The sequence below is a fragment of the Acyrthosiphon pisum genome, chromosome A2, assembly GCF_005508785.2.
Source record: "Acyrthosiphon pisum isolate AL4f chromosome A2, pea_aphid_22Mar2018_4r6ur, whole genome shotgun sequence".
In the NCBI taxonomy this organism is placed as follows: domain Eukaryota; kingdom Metazoa; phylum Arthropoda; class Insecta; order Hemiptera; family Aphididae; genus Acyrthosiphon; species Acyrthosiphon pisum.
Genome location: NC_042495.1, coordinates 69,148,028 through 69,169,652, shown reverse-complemented (window position 1 = coordinate 69,169,652; position 21,625 = coordinate 69,148,028). Strand labels below are relative to the sequence as shown.

Sequence of the window (21,625 nt, the reverse complement as noted above, 5' to 3'; positions counted from 1 at the left end):
TACTGAAAAGTGATGTATAACTTTATACTTTGCTTAATCAAATTTAACACTTTACGCACAACAAAATTGATATATTACTCGATTTTAAATAACCCATAACCCGATTAAATAAACTGGCTAAACAAAACCCATATTCTTTAAAATGAAGAAAACCTGAAACCACAACCTCTATTTTTATTTGAAGCACCCGAAACCATAACCCGAATGAATCGTTTGGGTGCAAAGCCTTGATTTAAACATCTATAAGCTGCCCACTTGTCTGAGTGAATTACAGAACCAGCTTCACACTCTCGCTGGATAATTGGAAGCAATTTGTTTTTGTCCCTTTAAAGTACATAAAAGTATCGGCAGTCAGAACCATTTTTAAGCCCAAAAACCCAAGGCTCATCCAGTCTTTGTCCATGAGTTTTGTTTTAACATTCTGTATTTCAGCGTTACAGTCTTCGATGAAGAGGGTTGATCACCATTAAGTAACCTTCCACGGTTATAATTTCTCTTTCCGGAAAACCTGGCTTCGTCAATCTGTATTGGATTGATCACAGTACCCATCTTTGGTCGTTTTTTAACAATGTTCAAACATACCTTACAACACATATTGAACCAGTCAGTAACCATCTGCTGGCTTTTTCCTGTTAAGGTGGAGGTTGTCTCAAATATTTGACAACTGATAGGTAACAAACTTATTAAATACCTACGTATTTGTCTGGAATTAACAATTTTATCTCTATACCTACTTTAAGCAACATTATAGTGGGAAAATATCGTATACAATCAGCAATCTTACTTATGTATACCAATTATAGATAGGTATAGGTATATACAATTTTTTATGCTCTAATATGTGGTCTACGTATATGATTGTAGATTGCATGTATTTGTAGTCCGCATACAAGAGCAGCACCATTAAATTGTATTATTGATTGATCTACAGATTATGATATAGATAATATATTATTATATTTATAACAATTATACTGAGCTAAATTTAATTAGTATTTAATTTGTTTTCTTTTATTCAAAAATTAATTTTTTTAATTTAGTAGTAACAATAAAAAATATAAAATGCGTGACACAAAAATATTTTTAGGTAGGTATTTAGATAAACGTATGGTATGTATTATAAAGGTGTCAAAATAAAAACATTATGATTAACCTATTAACGCCGGATTTTTTTTATTTACAATTCTAACCAACATTTTGTTGAAAACATAATATGTTATACCTTAAAAATTAATGTAAAAAATCTATGTTGTCATATGGCAATGCACGGCGTTAATGGGTTAAATTATAAAATTACTAACAAAATTTAAAAAAAAATTTCTTATGTGATTATATTATTTTAGCAATATTGAGTTTTTGTAACACTTTCGATAGTATACAATAGTTTTTGTATATCCCAATATTTTCTTGTGGTTATATAAAAGTTAGAAAAGGATACAAGCAATGGAGACATGTCCAACAGTCTTCTATCCACATGACATGTTCTCGGACTGAATGCTTAAGCTCATTATGTTCTTCAAATGATATTTGCTCAAGTCTGATGTTAATCCTATCCAATTTAATTTTGAGACATTCATTTATGTTAAACATGCGTCCACTAATAAAACACACAATTACAATACAATCTTGATTTTTTTCTTTTGTAAAAAATTAAAATAATGTAACTGATTTAGATAATACTTACATAAGTAAACGTAAGACAGAAAGTTGGTCATTTCCAAGCCATTCAAGTTTTTTTGCCACTTTAGTTCTAATATCAGGGAATTCTTCTAAAAATTCTGTATCCAAAGGAGCCCTGAAATAATGAATAAAGTATTATTTTTATTATTTTTTAGGAATAATTTTTTTTTTGGTGATAGTATGTTGATCGGTAAGGGCAGGAAATGAACATTTTCAGTTGTATTTTATTATATGAGTGCTACGAGTCGCAAGTGAGAGCTGCATTTTTTTCAAGACTGAAATTATTGTCTTCCTGCATGGCTGTATAAGACACATCTACAATTTTTTGTCATGCTTCTGTTGCCTTCTTAACCGCCTCTATTGACATTACAGAAATAATTTACTGTTCTTGTAGTTCTCTGTATCTAGATCCACAAATTGTTTCATAGAACAGTATGGGAGTAACTCACTTATAACCTGTCCAATTTATCTTGGCCATCGGCTAATGTCACAGTTACAAACACAGTTGGTATTACTTAACATTATAAGATACTACTTGTAACGCTCGCTGATGGTCAAGATGAACTGGACAGGTTTTACCAGCTAGTGTTTGATATATTATAGCCAAGACATATCGGATAACATTCATGATATTAATATTAATCTGATTTGGTATACCTACTTACTGTTTGGTATTAATAAATCCCCTTGTATAGATAATATGTGTTTGATATACTAACATTATTTATATTATCATTATTACATATTTACATATTAGGTACCTATGTGAAGTAATTTATCAGTAAATAATCAACATAGTGCCTAAAGTTGTAATACTAAATTAAATTTAAAAAAAATACAAATCTATGCAAAACAAAATAATATATTGTGCTACCTAGTAACTAATTTTAACTAATTCTAACTTAAACCACGATGATACTTTACCTCCAAGCCACGTTAATTTTGTCTACAACACCAGCGTACAACTGCGAGCATCTGTCCCACGTTTCTACTATTTCTGCAAGGTTAGGCATTACGCTTCTGGACACGAATTCGATGCATTGCAAAATATCGTTTAGAAGTTCGTACATGATGAGTGACTTTTTAGAAATAAAAACTTCCTAAACGTCTTAAATGCATTTTATATACAATATTGTATTTATACACCGGACGCCGGTTTCACCAAGAGCGGAGACATCGACAAAGAAAAACAAGTCTTTACCATAGATAATAAATAATGGATAGGCCATCAGACTCTTTTCAGTGTTCCAAAACTGATAAGAAAGTGAGGCGATTTTTTCACAGACTTCTATATAATACAGAAGTATTATATAGAAGTCTGTGGATTTTTTCTTTATTATCTATGGTCTTTACTCATTATCGCGGTCTTTTCGTGAAGTGATAAAAAAGGCAGTGATACGTTCTCATAGATAATATAAGACAACATTATTAATTTATTATGATGCCCGACGCCATTTGCAACTTGGCAATGTTTACATTTATTCATATACATATTTACTTATATATACATATATACTGATAATACTATTTTGCCCTAGTTGTAAATGGCTGCCAGCATCATTGATAAGAAGAAGTCGGGTATCTAGTTATTATACATATTATCTGTGTGTCTACCCAATAATCTAACTGATAAGACATCGGTCGGTACCACGGTTTAAGATATACCGTGGTCAGTACTCGGCATACTCGATCATGGACTACACTACTAATCTGTGTACTCGATTGACATTATTTTGACACTTTGACAGTCGACAACAAAATAATAATATGCTGAAGACTTACAAGTTACAAAAATATTTACTTATAGATTATAATATATAATATATTATTATACATCATAAATATTGTGATCTAGATTAGAATACCATATTTAGATAACATATTTTGTTAAAAATACCATTATAGGTGACACCAGCTGAAGAAGGAGACCGAAGATCAAACTAATTTTCCATTACCTACCTACTTCATTAATAATAAAATTACAGTACACATTCTGAAAATAGCGTCACGAAAATACATACGCTGTGGGCGTATCCATAACTACTAACTTTACGCTTTTTACGACCATAACAAATTACTAATTAGATAGATATATGATAGGTATTATTTATTTGTCATACTTTAAACGAGTAAACGACCTACATGCCTAGCTATGTCACGCAAAAAATATCAACTTTAAAGACATTAAAAAATTCGATATTCTATGTAAAGTTACATTACTCATATAGGTACGTTGATATAGGTACCTATAGGAAAGTGTTAACAGTTTGAAAAATAATTTGGACATTTGGTCATAGGTTTTGGAAATATTTTCCATATTTACATGTACCTATAGGTGGCTAAAAGTAGGTAGGTATACTGCGTAATGTATTAGTGTATTATAATACTCTAAAATATGAATTTAAAAATAATGGCACTGGGCAGATGTACATCTGTAACTACATCTAGCTATAACCCGAGTTATGACACCGGTTTATATTATATAAACATCAAATGTTTAAATATTGAGCCAAATTAAATTGATGTAGAACAAATTTGAATTTCCATGAATACGGAATAAGTGCTAGGTATAATTTTTTATGTGTCGGTAATGAATCTTCATATCTATTATATTAACCATTTGATAATTTTATTTAAATATATACAAGTAAACATAGAAGTGTTTTTGAAGTTTTTAAAGTTCTTAATATTATTCAATAAAATTTGATTATAAATAACCTATATTATCTACTTACATGTAAATTGTAAGCATTATATAACCTATATTATAATTTATAATCAATAATCAAATTTCCTAGCTGTTTGGATTATAATATTATAACTTATACGATATACATATAGACGTCGTGCTATTAGCTATTTTTATAGTGTAAGGTACAAGTATACCTGCCAGCTGTTGTATAATAATGGAAAAAAACACAATTAAGATTTTCTAATTAAATATTTCTTAAACTTTAGATGATAGATAAATACACATGTTGAACATAATATTCATAATAATAATTTGCAAATTCGTTTGTTGACATAAAACATTCGTGTAACACAAATCACAATGTATACAGGGTGGATAATGGTGTTTTCCCGTTTTTCCATGTGCTGATCATGCGGTATATTGGGAAAACACTACAAGCCACTCTGTATAATAATATACAATGTACATGCGTATACCTCCCACAGAGTGGTACAATTGCCAATTATGTGAGCAAACTGTTTCGGAAGCCGCTATATGGTATACGCATCTCTTTCAGTTGGATTCACATTTCCAGCTTAAAAATAGCATCTTAAACACGTCACAGGTCCCCGAGATATTACTCCACCGAGAATAGTAATTAGCGAAAATTAATAAACGTAAAATGTGGTCGTAAAAAAGACTACCACGATACTTTAGGTATGAATTATAATAATATATATAATATATTATAATATACTATAATATACTATAATATACTATAATTGTAATGCGGTGTCTATCGTAATGCACGTCGCCGTATAGTACATGATATTATATTATAATATACTATTATTGCAATTGTCACGTTTTTAAGATGTACTTTTTTGTTCATTTTTAGAAATGGCAACAATTTTTCCGAACGCACACATATTATTATCTAACAATTTAATATAAATCAAAGAGGGAGAGAAAAAAAACATTCTACACGAAAACGAATAAATAATTGGTAAAACAATAATATTTGAATATTAAACAATATATATGATATATATATCAGCTGTATATTATATACGATGGATAATCGGATAACATCGTCGTGGCATTTTCACGGCACCTCCGTCACCAGTTGCTCCTCTTGTCTTTTGTATTGGCCGATCAGGTCGGGCAGATCGTAGGCAATGGCCATGTCCAGCTTGTTGATCGGACAACCCCGGAAGTACGTGCATGTATCCGACAGCCGCTTGAACTCGTACACGGGGTTCAGCCGGAAGAAGTCTCGGTACACGTCCGGATCGGGCAGGTCGTATCTAGATATGTTGGTCAGCGTGCTCAGGCCCTCATAGATGTGATAGTTCTGTGGGTTCTCTATGATGTCGTCGCTGACGGTCTTCCGGTTTGCGAAGAACGACTTGTGGTTGTAGTACGTAGTCAGATAACAGTCGACCATCTTGGCGTGGTTTCGCACCCTCACCTGCAACACACACCATCGTACCGCATTATGTATTTATGGTTAGGTATATTATTATTTATCAAATTGTAAAATGTATTCTATAATAATAATAGGTAGGTATGTTGAAATATCTACCTATTATATAGTACCTATTACCTATATATATCGTAGGTAAATATACAAGGTGATCCGTTATAATATTTTACAGGCTAAAAAGACGGAGTTTAAGTTGATGGCAACAAGAAAAACATTTTTTAAACATAGCTTGAATTAGGTTATAAATTATAATGCCACCAATTAAGTATTATTTTCTTAAAAAATATTGACTTATAGGTAATTATATTATTTATTTTATAATACAATAAATACAATTAGATCTTTGTAAAAACATATTATTATAACTTCGAGTATTTTTTTTTTTATAGTTAAAAACTGTTAATAAAATAAATATACTATAGATCATATTATATTATTATAATTTATGATATTATTGTACTTACCGCGAATCGCCGAGCACTGGCTATCTTGCTTTCAACGCGCCTATCGATTGCCGAGCGGATGTCTTTCAAAAATGATAGTTCTTGAGAATGTAGCAGCCTGGCTGGAGACCCGATTTCATACGGGTTTGACCATAATGACACCGAATAAATGACCGGAGGCTCTGCGCTGGACATGAGCGGACTTATGTTCCATATGAGCGTCCCCTGTATGCGCATCAGTTCTTCGGCGCGAATTTTGTCAGCCTTATTCAACAATATCCTTGTCTAAGCACGAAACACCGAGAAAGATAGAGAGAGAACAAATTTATCACGGGTATAGGTAATGATATAATAATATATATAAAATATAAGTCATGTACGTAATAAAATTGTTGTAAGGCGATAGACCAAGCTAAAAAATAAACCCTTCTCAACGATGGTTATAAAAAATAAAAATATATTCCACTGCGTTTAATATAACATTATATTAACCTGATATTCTCTGCCTTTAAGTTGGTCCAATATTGCTTCGGTTTCGGGGCCTACGTCCAATTTCGCCGGGTCGTACACTAAGAATATCATGTCAGCCCTGTCGATGAACCATTGACACACATCGTTGAACGGGAACACACGGTCCACGTGTTTACGCATTTCTAATATTCCGGGAATCTCTACGATGTTTACCTGCGGAAAAAGTACAATCAACGTTAGTATTAATATGCTACTAAATGTAGGCAGATTCTTTTAACAGTGAACACTTGTCAATTTTCGTATTTTAAAAGAATACAATTAATTAATACAATATTTATAGTAAATTAAAGAGTTGATGAACCAACGAAAAATGCAATGGAGTGTCCAATGCTGTTTCACTTTTCTTGTTACTTAAAGATAAAACGCGAATAAATAAAAAACTGTATTGAATATTTCTGCAACAAATAATAGGTACCTGCTTACTTGATTTATTTTGTATTTATTCATAAAAATATTCTTCTTCGAGTAAAAAACTATAAGTTGTCATTAAAAATGTATAAAACATAAAAACAAAGATTTGTTAAAATAATCCATCTATATTCTGTTCAGTGAGAGAACACACCAATTTTCGTCGGGCCGTGGCGTGATCTCTCGCCGGGACCGAGTTTATTATTTTCTACATAATTTTATAGGCAGTACTTATATTATTATACTAATTTACTGAATGGACTTATTACATCGCAGCACAAGTCGGTATGACCATTAGCTATAATATAGTATATTAAGATTATAATATTTTTTACCTTCTCTAACAAAGGATGTGGTAACTTGAGTCCACGGAGTTTGTCCAACAGACCCTGTCCGAATTTCTGAAGTCCCGAAAACGTCCAGTCGGCTGCTAATTGCGTTCCGTCTAGAATCGCTTCGCGGTTATTATACATCATAATATTGAAATACGCTGGAGATGGCTCCGCTCCTTAAATGTAAGCAAACATAAGTATAACAATTAGAAAATGTACATGAGAAAATAATATGTGAAGTTTTAATAAATTAAGTTAGAAATTAGAGTTTTGTTTTTAGTTGTATTTTAAGACAGCGTCAAAGGCGCAAATAGCGTTTGGGATTTGGCCATTTGGGGGGGGGGGGGCTAAAGCTTTACTTTGATAATATTGAATAAGCTTAAACAAAATGTAGGAAATGTTTGGGGGGGCTATGAACATTTTTGGGAGGTTTTAGCCCCTAAAGCCCCCCTCCCCTATTGCGCCTATGGACAGCGTACTTCATCTGCAGACTTGCATTCTTTCTTCTATTAAGAATCCATGATGGCACAATATACGTAGTTGGCTGAGTAAAATATTGAGACAAATTAATGTCTATAGAATATGATTATCACGTATCCCTGTATCAGATATCAATGCTTATAGGTACATTTAGTAAATAGTTGTTTTTTTTTTCAAAATAATAATTTTGTAATTTTGTAAAAAACCCTAAATTTAGTACCAACCATTGCCCATGTGCCCTATAATTTGAAAAAAGTAAAGGTTTGCTAGAATATCTGTAATTGTACTCAGCGTCCCCCCACGTTAAGAAACAACAGAAACGTACCTATAATTATAAAATACGATTTTTCGTGACCCGGTGGTAATTTTCTTTTCTGTAAGTTATTTAGTATTTATACTGCAATATGCGTACGTCGATCATCTCGACCATGATATATACTCTGACGAGTCTGACGGTGCGATCTCGGTCACCATTGTATACTGTATAGACGCGAGCGGTCCCTAACCTAACCTAACTTAACCTAACCATCATGAATTATGATTTTATGCCCGTCCGCCCGCCGTTCAATTCTTGATCAAACCGCCTTCGCGTTGACGTCCTAAGATAGGTACTTATGTGTTAAGTACACATAATATGTGGCGTACAGTGAAACGAAATTTCAGTTGAATGAAATCTATATTTTTATAAGATCATAAAAAAAAGACCCGAGTTCGTATCTTTGAAGTAGCGTGTTACATATATAGTGGACACTCACTTCTCTCACTCCACTACATCCTACTACAAAATATAAATAATACCTAAATTACATATTATTTAACTTATAGTACTTACATATATAATATATATATATATATATATTGATATAAAGTGTAATTTTTTTTTTTTTAAACATAGTTCATTTTAGTATTTTACCGATCATAACTAAACGACAAACGTTACATATATTTTCACAAACTCAAGTTTTAGTATTAATTAATAAACTACATAAATATTATTAGGTATACTTTAAAATAGTATTAGTAGCCAGTAGGTATACTCATAAATATATACGTAAAGAGTGTTTTACGTGATGATCAATTAAACTTGTACCTACGTAAAAATACGCACGGGTTCTGTTAGGTTTATTATTACATTACATAACTATAATATTAAGATCTCGAGTAAGTAAAAATTACTTTTAAATGTTATATTAGGATTTAAAACACATACCGATATAAAAAAAAAAAAATAACTAAATTAAAAATAACTCAATATAAACTTTTAGTCTATGAATTGAGATTAATTGCATATTGAAATATAATATATTTCGGTCTACATAATGGAATTACTCACCAGTTCTTAATGCAAATTGAGAATGTTCAATATCTAAAAGATAATTAACTATTGAAGATTTACCACCACTCCAAGGTCCCATAAACAGAATGAGTGGCTTAGAGAATATTTCTGGCTCTAAAACATAATAAACAGTACGCGTATAATTACTGAGTCGTAATGCAAATATTGTATATGAATAATTTCAATTACCTCCGAAATGTCTGTTACTCAGATCTCTGTACTTGAAAGTCATTTCCAAAGGTTTAATTGCAACTTCGTATACTTTTTTTAGTTCTTTTAATGTCGAATCTACAACTTTTGATAGAAAACTATCATGCTGTGCAGTATTTTCACCTATTTTTAATGTTTGTTTTATATGACTTTTATTTCGTAGATTCTTTGGTACCACTTCGTCCTAAACAAGTTTTTTTAATTAATTATTACATTAAATTATTAATTTTTTTTTTATTTACAACTTTTTTTGGACATTTTTTCATTAAAAAATGTATAATGTTATACTATTACAATAGTCAAGGTTAATTTGTTTTAATATCACATGTCCACATGATTATATGCATAACTTACTATGACATAAAAGTTATTAAATTAAATTTCAGTATTACCATTGTCAAATCTTCTGGCAGGTATTCTTCAACTGTTACTTCATCTAAATGCACAAAAATAATCAAAGAAATGTGTATATCAATAATTTCCCTATGGTTTTTATTTTTATACCTTCAGTAGTTTTGATATTTTCGTTTATAGTTTGTTTTTCCCATTTTGATGATTTTTTTTCTTCGTCTAGTTTCCAATACATACTTCTTTGAGTTTCTATTAATTTTTCTTTTACTGCGTCTACGGGTTTTTCTCCTGTTTTCCAGTATTTATTTTTTTTAGATGCTGTATCCTCATCGTTCACTTCATTTTGTTTTTCCGTTTCTTCTGTTTTCCAATATTTATTTTTTTTTGCGTTTGGTTCTTCTTGTTTTATTACTTCATTGGGTATATTATTTTCAACTTCTTCTGTTTTCCAATATTTATTCTTTTTTGGTTTTTCTTCGTCTTTTTGGTCTATTGTTTTTGTATTCTCATTTTGTTCATTTGTTTTCCAATACTTGTTCTGTTTTGATTTGTCTTCTTCTTTTTTATCAGTTTGTTTTGTATCCTTATTTGATTCATTAGTTTTCCAATTCTTGTTCTGTTTTGATTTGTCTTCTTCTTTGTCTTCTAATATTTTTATCTCTTCAGTTGGTTCGTCCATTTTCCAATATTTATTTTTTTTTTGAGTATCTTTTTCTATTTTATTTTCTTCAACCGTTTTTTTATGTCCTTCGAGTTCGTTGTCGGGATCAAATTTCCAGTACTTAGGGTTTCGCTTAGGCTTAGCTACTGGCTCTTTTTTTATTTCATCTTCATATTCATCTGGATCAAATTTCCAATATTTTGGATTCCGTTTTTTTGTTCCTTTAAACATTTGATTTGAACTTTGTTTTAATGTATCATCAATTGTCGAATGTTTTTTATTGTCTACTTCTATTTTTTCTTCGTCTGGATCAAACTTCCAATACTTAGGATTTCTTTTACCTTTCTGAGGAACTGATTTTGTTATATCTTCAGTCTTTTTAGCTTCCGCTAGCTTGTACAATTTTTCTTCTTCTGGATCTATTTTCCAATATTTAGGATTACGTAATTTTGGAGTTTCAGCTGGTTTGGGCGCTTGTTCAAGTGGAAATTCATCGGGATCAATTTTCCAGTATTTAAGATTTCTTTTTGGTTTTTGTTTTACAATTGGAACAGAATTTTCAGGTTCATCGTCTGGATCAAACTTCCAATATTTTGGGTTCCTTTTTTTTGTTCCTTTAAATAATTGTTTAGGGGTTTCCATATTTTTGTTAACATTAGTAGTTTCTATTGTTTCTTCTACTTGTATCTTATTCGCTATAGGTTCTACTATTTTATCAGCATTTTTAATTTTTATATCTTCAACATCAATTATAATTTCAACATTATTGTTAACTACATCTTTGTCTAAAATAATAGGTATAGATTCTTTTTCAGGTTCTATAACTTCATTTTCTATGGAACTTACACTATTATTTTCAGGATTTTCTTCTTCTTCATTAACGATTTCAATTTCACTATCTTCTTCTGCAGTATTATAGGTTTGATTTTTTTCAGTTATATCAAGTGGACGGGTTTCTTCTGCATCATTTACTTCATTCCCATTATTTTTAATTTCATTTATTTCATTAATACCTTCATTTAAATTTACTTCGTCTCTGGTTGTTTCTTCTTCTTTTTCGAACTTTTCCTAAAAAATATACAAAAATAGCTTTAGCTTAATCTTATTAAGTATAGTTATTATTAGGTACAGTAATTATATTTACCGGTTGGGGTGGTGTACTCGATCTGCTATCATCCGGAGAATTACCATCTTGAGAACTCGAGCCTGTAACATCATCATTTGAAGTGCTTCCACTTGTGGGGCTTTCATTCTGAATGTTTTGGTCGCGTTCTGTACTTCCTGAATACGACACACTTCCTGAATATAATATGTAACGAAATTTACGTATTTTAAATATCTAACTACCAATAGGTTCTGGAGTAACTAATTCTTTGATGGCTTTCTCTACGTATGGTTGACAATCCACCTCCGATGGAGCTATAGACGCCGATGGTACACTGGCAAAAGTTTCACAAAATGTATCTAAACCAAAATCAGCGATGGAGTAAAATTGAATCATGAAGTTTTAGATAAGACATTTTATTAGATAGACAATGTAGGTACTAAATTATTACAAAAAAGTAAAAATAATCGATAATAGACAGAACAACAAAATAATAAGTAATAAATAATGACTAATGACCGTCAATTGATAAAAAAAAAATCGCCAACGAGAGTATTTAAAAATCCCAGACGGCCGCTGGTAATATAAAAATAGAAAATTGCAACCAGAGTGTCCCAGTTGTATTCTGTCGGTACACTATTAATACACAACATAACCTAATGCCCCTACAGAAATAGAAATGTCGCGAGCGGCAGGTTTGCGTTGAGCGAGGGAGTTTCCTATTTTATGAAAATTCGCGTTTTTATACAGACAAATAAGGACATTTTTAATTTTCTTTAAATATTATAATAATGGTTTTGCAAGTGTGCGAATGTTTTCAAACACCTTTAAACGTAAAAAAAAAGTATTTAATAAGAAAGTAAATGTAACAACTTCAACCAGAATGTGTTATTTTCAATGGTACCTTTGTAAAATTATACTTGTCTAAAAATATTGTTGTGCAATTGAGTGTAATCCTAATATAATCTTAAACGTATTGCACTAGAGTATAATAATTATAATATCATTGTACACAATATTTGTAAACATTAAAAAAAACGATAAAAATAAATAAATATGAACATATAATAAATTGCAGTTAATATTTAGATTATAATATTATACAAGTAATATTAAATTATAACCCACATTAAACGAAAACCGCTGAAGTTACTTAAAAAAGACTATTTACTAATAATTTATTGGAATAATAATAATAATAATAAATTCAGTGTTATCGGCATTTCCCAAAAAGAAAAAAATATATATAGAATGTATTTTCTTAAAACGTTTTTGATATTTTTCAAACATTATAATATGAAATACTATTTTTACTCGGATGGTTTATTTACGGCCTTTTAGTCATGTTCCAATTATAATATTTCCCCGCACAGCCTAATGGGGTCGTTTATTTTATAATTCATTATAATATGCTACATTATAAAATACTCATATTATAAATACACTTTTTAATGTTGTATATTATATAAAAAAAATTATCCCATTAAAATACATACACAAATCCCGTACCTTCAGGTATGTTTACAATTTATCCACGTGAATAGTTATTATTTCCATAGGACAAAATAACGATAACTATCTACAAAATATTATTAGAAATACGAATTACCTCTGACGCTAAGCAGGGCGATAATCAAAATCCATCTAAAATCCATCGAGCCCCCTAAAAGAAAAAATATTCACTACCGAAAGCACATCACACGACACTCGGTTGACGCGTTCGTTCGTACTTACAGCCTGAGCTTAACTCCCCGTCGTCTGTTACAGTTCTGCTGGCTGGCAATGAGATTTTTTGTTAAACATTCTTTTTTTTTCTGGCAACTACTTTACTGTCGTCATCTGTTCTGCACAGGGCAATATTTCGGACAAAATATATATAAAAAAAATAGACAAAATATCACAAGATAAAATAACACTTTATAATAATTGCTTTTAAAACAAATGAACAATTATCAATATATGTCATTACATGCATAATATTATTTATATAGTAGGAATACATCTAAATTTAAATATTTAAAATAAAAACTACAAAATCGTTTTTGTACCTAGGTTTTTCGTGTCATAGATAGACGATAACTGATAGAATGGACTACCGAATATGTACTTCGTATAAATCAAATTCATTACAACGATCCCGTAAATATTATATCATTACGCACCTACAATATTATATTATACTTTATATTGAATAGTATATTTATTAAGTAGGACGTAATAGTAATATTATGTTCTATATTATGATGGCCACCGGTGAAATTACAAAATAATTTATTTTTAACACATTATATTTTTTTTTCATATCGTATATTATATATTATAAGATATACCTAAGATATAATATGTCTTTATAATCGGTTATACCTAGGGGCTAGGACCTAGGTGGCTAGGTGCCATGTAAGACTTTTGATGATCGGCATTATTTTTTCAATGTTATAAAAAAAAAAGTTATAAGATGAATGTCTGTTCGTGTAAATTATCAGTGCCTGTTTATTACTTTTGGCGCAGTGATATTAATATTATGGTTCCGTATTTTATACAAATTAATGAAAAGACGAAGAGAATTTATTTGTCGAGAAATAAATGTTTTGTACATAAATAATTATTTTTTTTCTCAGTATGATTCAACTTATTAAGTAAGATGGACAAAAAATATTAATTAAAAAAATATTTTTTTTATTTTAGTTACAGTAGTGCCCAAAAGTATATTTTTTTTTAATGGTGGAATTCGACCTTTGTTCTTATAAGAATCGAGTTTCAATTACTTCTTGGTTTTGGGGCTTGAATTCCATACAACTTTTGTGTAGACGTATAGGTATAGGTACTATTGATTTATTATTCCTTTTGATAATTGAACATCGTACAGTGTAGGCGTGTAGCTCTATTAGAATCCGTTGATATAATTTCTGAATCGATAATTTATGATTGCAATGTGTATAGAGTACTATAAGTATAAAGTAATATGTGTTCCAGACATATGAAGTTTATAATACTAATTAAATCGTAAAAAAAAATATGTATCTATTGAGAAGTTAGTTCATATTGTTATAACATAATTATATTTTTAGGCTGGATACACGTTTTTTAGTTCTGACCGATTTATCGGTTGGTACTTATTAACAAAAACATATTTAGGTACCTATGATTCACAAATTTTTCTCGTAGAAGAAAAATATCGGTTTTTTATACCAAATTTAAAAATATAATAAAATAAGTACCTATCTGTTTTGATTACAAACAAATTGCTTAAACTTTAATAATATACAATAATATCAGTACCACAAAATAACCTAACGGAAGGACATTTTTTAAGTTATTACCTATATGACCTATTATAATATTTTAGGCGATGAAAAACTTGAATATGTGTATTGTGTAAATGTTAAAGGGTTAACACGTATAATATAAACGCATAAAGGTTTGGATAAAAGAATTATTATACTGGTAGCAATTTATACACACACATTTATCGTTAATCGCTATTATTATTGTAATACCGTTAAGCTCTATAACAGTTCAGTGCCATTCAAATCCGATTTGTTAGTACATTACATACATTATAAATAGTAGTGAGTTTGACCACATACAGAGTGGTGAGGGGGTACATTTAACGATTTATATAGTATACGTCCTATGTATATTTCATATGGGTACAGCAAGACGTCCTCCAGACATGTCTCCATACAATCATAGAATTATCGATGGAAGATTGTTTAAATAAAAAAAAAAATCAATCACAGTTTTCAGAGACTTCAAATTGTCTACTCAATATTATAATTTATAATGTTACGTACAATAACCGATAAAAAATTTTCATTACAAGCCATCGAAATGATTTATATCTTATAAGGCGTTCGACGTCAGTAAAGCTGACGATTTATTTCCTAAATAAATTCGTCGTTTCAAAAATGACGTTCGAAACTATTTTATACAAATTCCTGGCTATAAAATACGTATAGATATTATGTGCTATATGAATATTGGCCAGGTCTTTTGGACATCAGCCAAGGTAGCGTGCGAAAACTAAAACGGTACTCTTATTTTTATTCCAAAAATCTTGTATTACCTATAATATAATAGTATTATGTTCTAAGCAATAAGCAAAGCACTGTGGTCCGTTGTAGAAATATTGTACAACCAATTTGAACATAATAAATATTTTAAAATTTTAAAATTATCTTTAATCATTGTGATATGGTTTAGGTAAATTATAAATTAAATAGCTACCATTATTATATTAAGTTGTTTTTATAATTTGTAATAATTAGATATTTTTTTACAATAGATTATAACATATGTAATATTGATATGGTACAGACAATGAACATGTAGTTTAAAATTGTTATTAACTGTGAACATTCTTAATACCTTCCTTTTTTCGCTTCAAAATATATTATATTTATATTTGGTTGGTGTTTTACTTTTTGTATATTATTATTAAACCGACCGAAGTTAAACAAAGCAAATACAGTGACGTGTGTTTAGCTGCGTCCAACTGATCGAAAAGGAGAATAATAGTTTATGTTTTATTTTATTATCATCAGTGTACATTTTTTATTACAAACACTGTTGTAATAATAATATAATATTATTAGCACCGTCGTTGCCATCGTTCCAAACGTTTATATAGAATTTAATTTTTGTTATATTTCCGAATAAATGTAAGCAACGACGAACAGAAAAACGAATGTGTAAAATATGCAATGCTTGCTAAATAATTAAATGATTAAAACGTCCTTAGTTGGAACACTACGATAAACAAAATGAGTACCCAATACGTATTTTCAACATCAGACTTATGTAATTATTTGTAATATATTTTTGGAGTAACGCATTCAGTGCCGTTAGAAATTTTAATTTATTATGTTAATGTGTTTACACGACAATCAATATCGAGCTAATGGACGACGAACAATTATTAGTTAGTTGTTTATAGTTGGGCAATATCGAGCATCTGCTTGTCAGAGTTTACTATATAATATACCATATACGATGTGTATATACGATTATAATACATTCACAAAGATCGTATACAAATATACAATAGAGCAGTCAATTGTAGGTAGGTAATCGTGTAGTACTAAGTGCCGTATTTAGGGGGGTACTAAGTGGGTGCCAAATTTTAGGGGCGGGATAAAATATCTACCTATCGTCGTCTCAGAATGAAAAGGTTCTAACGTAATTTTTGTAATTGTTCAAGAGAACGTTTTTAAGTTAGCCCTTACCTATCATTCACGTATGAATTAGAACCTTTTTATTCTCTGTATCTCATTGAATAATCAACGGATCGATACGATTTCAGGATTGAATTATACAACAAAAAATATTAAATAATAATATGCAAAAAAACCATTTTTCAAAAAAATTGATGTAGAACCTTTTCATTCTGAGACGACGCTATAGTGGTTAGTGCAGGTGCATGGTTATGTAAATATTTTTTTGGTTTTGCTGCTTATTGATGGTAACAACTATTAAATAATATAGGTAATATATATTATATTGTTGATGTACCTACGGCCTACGTAATAATATTAAAAAAATTTGTATGATGCAGTCATCTATAACATTTTACGACATAAAACAGGAATTTCTATTCCCTCTGACGGGAATATTATAATATTATGTTTTAAATAAAGATCAGTTATAGTTATAAATGTAATGCCCATCTTTCGTGAAAGACTAGGAGAGGGCAATAAAAATAATTTTCTTATATAGCCTAAATGCGCCTCTTGTAGTACAACTGTAGTACGGCGACATTTCTAAATACTGGACACTCTCGGTCACTGAAATTATTTCTGCTATTTGAAGTTGTCCGTTATTTAGAAGTTTCCGTTAGGAGAGGTTTCACTGTGGGATAATATATTAATATTATATGTAAATTATTTATATTATGAAAAAAAATCATGTCCAAATATCATTATTTTTCCAACAGAACTAATGAAAATGAAACAGCGGTGCAGGACTTAAAAGATAATTTCACTTCATAGAACGATAAATGAAATCACCGGTGCCGCGAGATTCTTAATAGGTTTTTAACTTTTACACTATCTGAATACTGTGAAAAAACAGAAAACTGTCCTAAATAGAACTCTATCTATTTTGTATCTCTCGCTTTATAGTTTTAAACTTATCTCATTGTGATGTATATTAATTCTAATATATTATATTATATACATTTCATTATAAAGTTTACACAATGTTGATGTTAAACATTGTTACCGTCGTAAATATTTTAAAGTCACTCTTATATTAAATATTGCATATTCATCTGTTTATTCAAATATCACAAATTTATTCTAACTTTTATACGAAGACTAACCTATACCTGTAAGTATATAAATATTATTATATAATATTATAAAATATGTTATTCATCGATTTATATTATTTTAATATTTCGTGTCCAAAATGTGAGCCAATGACGCTTTATGAAGCGGAGAAATTTTAGCTACGTGGTAGAAATACGATCGTACCTCGTTTCTATGCTTTGAAAAACGAAAATGATAACATCGATAATATTATTATTATTACTGCGTTGTCTACATAATAACGTCTCACACCACGACGGCATCCGAATCGCCCGAAATCGATGTGATATAAGTGCGTCATACCAAAATCAGCAAGAAATTTTAGACGAGAGACATTTTGGTTGGAAAAAAATACACAAACGACGTCCATCCTGTTTCGGCGCGCTTATCTTGCACATACAGACAGTATTCAATCAATGTTATAATATAATATACAAATGAGCCCGCGATTAGCAAATTTATATATTTAGCAGAACCAACCTTGTGTTGTTAATTTTAATACCAGAGCGAATTATTCACCAGGTATTAAACTTTAGGCTAATAACATTAACGTTGCCTTTTCTACGGTATTTGAATTTCACTAAAATGTATGAGCGTTTTTAAATTGTAATAATTTACACGCTCGTATAACTTACATAAATGATGATTTATCAATTATCATACAACAGCTAAAGTAGGGACACAATTAATGTTCATAACTAAAATGTTGATAATATGTTAATTTACTCTAAAATCAGTTACACAGGGTTGATTGTGCTAAACGTAAATGTGCTTTGTTGAGCGCGGGTCAGAGAGAGAGAGAGAGAGAAAACAAATAGTGAGCTGACTTCCTCTTAAAAAAAATAATATATTGGGCGCGTATAATCCGTCGTCGATCTATCCATCGCGTCGTCACCGAGTCCTCCTCCACCAAGATCTACGAGCATACATTATATATGGTATTACCTCTGTGTACATACATATACAGATTATACATTATTATTATAATTTCCACGTCCGTTCGGTAAACAAGATCAATCCAGTTTGTCTAACTGCCTGGTGTTTTTTTTTTACTAGTCCCGTAGTACGCACCGAGTCTATAATTATTTATTAACCCAGCGCCAGCAGGTATTATGGAGGTATCTATCTTTATATGTACACATCCATATACGCAGAATATATATGGCCGGGGCCACGCGTGCACTCTCCGAGAACGATCTTCGTCACGTCCCATACTAATACAGTGTATACATTATACAAATATATTATATATATATATATATTATGTATAATATAATATACCAGGCCCAGCCTCCCCTGCGTGGCATGCAAATAGCATTATATAATATAATAATATTATTATAACAGTCGAAAACGACGCGAGACCACACAGGCCGCAGATTATCGGCGTGTTGTACCTATGTATACGTTGTGTATTAATATTATTATTATCGTCATTATCAAATATTATGCGTGTACAAGTTTTTTAAATTTAAACGTTAACAGGTTAATAATACGGCCGGTTGTGTCGTCCTCGGAATGTTTCAAAACGCAATATATAATAATATATATACGTGTCTACTTTGTGTGTGTGTGTGTATAATATATATATTATGATGCTAATAGGCAATAGCTAATATACGTGTATGGTGTATCGCATATTCGCATGTCACATGTGTATCAAACACGATCGTATAATGTTATATATTCTGGATAGGTATATATACCGCATAGAAGCAGCTATACCGTGGTTCGACGACGGTGGTATCCGTACGGCAGACTATTATGATAATGACAACGATTTGTACGCGGTTGATTTTTTGGCTGTTTATATAATACTAAATAATGTCATATATTTATATAAAATATTATTACACTCGAGTAGAGTCGAGTTAGAGTCGAGTTAGAGTCGAGTGTAGAAGGTATATTACATAGTAGATTATAATATCATAATAATATGCCGTAGGTACCTATAATGATGCTCCAACACCTACATTAAACTTTTGTTCGTTCAAACGTAAAATTATCGAAACGAATTTCCGTTTATATGCCGAACTAACAAAATTACAGCTGCAGTAGATGCAATACCTAGAAAATTTGATACGTAATTCAGCGTATAGTTGTACTAAAAAATAGATTACACGTCGGGGGAGAAATAGGCTACCAATACGGCTATAGTGTATTACGAACTTTGGTTGTTTTTAGACGACTGTTCTGTCTAGTGTCGATATTTCATAGGTATTAGACATAAGCATATACAGTTGCTTTAAATATCCCATATTTATTCAGCAAAAGAGAATGTGTCATAATAATAGTTAGAACTTTTAATTTTTACACAGGTACCTAATTATTTTAGAACCTACGTATAAGGACAATTTTACAATTTAATTTTTAATGGACGCAAGTGTATAATATTATTATATTTACCCCGTGAGCACAACTTGACTGTATTATGTTATACGACTCGTTTTAGTCGGCCGTTGGGGTCATATCTCACCTATAAACTTTGAATACAAAACAAGAGTAATAATGATATTTAATAATATTATGCACCGGATGGTCTCGAGCGCGACGACTGCAATTACCATAAAGAAGCTATTATGCATCTAAGACCGAGCATAAACATATTATAATGTGATCAATTATGTGCTATTATACATTTTATAATTATACGATGACTATAACAACTACATATAATAATATTTAATTCATATCGATGTTGATGTTTGTCATAATAATTTAATATTAATTAAATTAATGTCTATGTATAGGAGCTGTAACGGTTTGCTACGTTGTCTTGTGGGGGCGCTGTGTATTGTATGTTCCTATATATGTGATTATTTAATATGATGTAGGAGCTAGGAAAGTAGTTTTAATTATAGTCACGGGGAACCGGGTAGAGTTGGTGCTGTGCAGGAAATGTGGAAGCAGGTGACCAAGACGAAGAGTGACAACAGCCTTAGGAGTTAAGTGCTGTTTCCGGACAGTTTAGAACCACCAGAGTAATGCAATTATTAGTCATAACTCATAACTAAAGTTAAATATTAGTTCAAAAATAAAGAATAAAAAATATAATTTTAGGTAATATACTATGAAATAATCTTTAGTCTATATAATGGGTTTTACAGAACATGTCACAGTTACATAGTTATTATTCCTAATTTGTGTAACAATAGTCATAATATTATTATATTATCAGTTGATGAAATAATTTTGAAAGTTTGAACACAGGATAATGACATTTTCTCTTTATCTTTGGCGAGATGAAAGCCTGCCTATGAATGTGAGCGCGTTGACATTGTCCCCTTGTTTATAATTCGTTATTGAAGTGTATTGATTATTGCATACTATTATAATAGGTATCGTTTATCACAAAATAATTTTTATTTCAATTTTTTACATACATAATATGCGTCTTACAAATGGCGCCGCACAGATTTTTTTTTTTATGAAGGGAAGCGTCCAAATATTTCTCCAACCCCCGAGGTTTCGTAAATTTTCGCTTAAACCACCTGTGATCTGTATCGCTCCAAAATTTTATTTCTTAAATATCTACCATGGGTTATTATGTTGTACAGGTTTTTATCTATTATTATTATTATTATTTGTGTTATCTATATTACTTCAATGTACTCGATGTACAG

General features: G+C 30.4%; 2 protein-coding genes across 4 annotated transcripts in view; both read right to left on the bottom strand.

Moving 5' to 3' along the window:
- LOC100160766 (uncharacterized protein) overlaps window positions 1-2,858 on the bottom strand; it is a 4,910-nt gene extending 2,052 nt beyond the window's left edge. The window contains 3 exon segments of the mRNA NM_001246193.2: window positions 1,439-1,597; window positions 1,685-1,795; window positions 2,605-2,858. Of these exon segments, the coding sequence (NP_001233122.1) occupies window positions 1,439-1,597; window positions 1,685-1,795; window positions 2,605-2,750 (416 nt within the window). The 5' untranslated portion in view covers window positions 2,751-2,858.
- Window positions 2,859-4,461: 1,603 nt separating this feature from the next.
- LOC100160121 (sarcalumenin) lies at window positions 4,462-13,472 on the bottom strand. 3 transcript variants are annotated; one of them, XM_001952568.5, is made up of 11 exons: window positions 13,304-13,472; window positions 11,937-12,053; window positions 11,734-11,870; window positions 10,082-11,657; window positions 9,970-10,013; window positions 9,557-9,761; window positions 9,365-9,481; window positions 7,555-7,727; window positions 6,773-6,964; window positions 6,302-6,565; window positions 4,462-5,822 (listed from the first exon to the last, which is right to left on the bottom strand). In XM_001952568.5, the coding sequence occupies exons 1-11, from the start codon at window positions 13,347-13,349 to the stop codon at window positions 5,457-5,459; spliced, it is 3,237 nt and encodes a 1,078-aa protein (XP_001952603.2). In that variant the 5' UTR covers window positions 13,350-13,472; the 3' UTR covers window positions 4,462-5,456. The 3 variants fall into 3 exon arrangements, with proteins under 3 accessions (XP_001952603.2, XP_008185565.1, XP_008185566.1); XM_008187343.3 differs by lacking the exon at window positions 11,937-12,053 and having other exon boundaries at window positions 11,734-11,888; XM_008187344.3 differs by lacking the exon at window positions 11,937-12,053.
- Window positions 13,473-21,625: the final 8,153 nt, after the last annotated feature.

What these genes read in the sequence shown, in the direction of transcription:
- LOC100160121 (XM_001952568.5), bottom strand. Translation starts at nt 13,349, where the DNA reads ATGGATTTTAGATGGATTTTGATTATCGCCCTGCTTAGCGTCAGAG. An exon ending in CACATCCTTTGTTAGAGAAG is followed by an intron (nt 6,965 to 7,554) that starts GTAAAAAATATT and finishes CTTTTTCCGCAG; the next exon opens with GTAAACATCGTAGAGATTCC. An exon ending in CCAGTGCTCGGCGATTCGCG is followed by an intron (nt 5,823 to 6,301) that starts GTAAGTACAATA and finishes TGTGTGTTGCAG; the next exon opens with GTGAGGGTGCGAAACCACGC.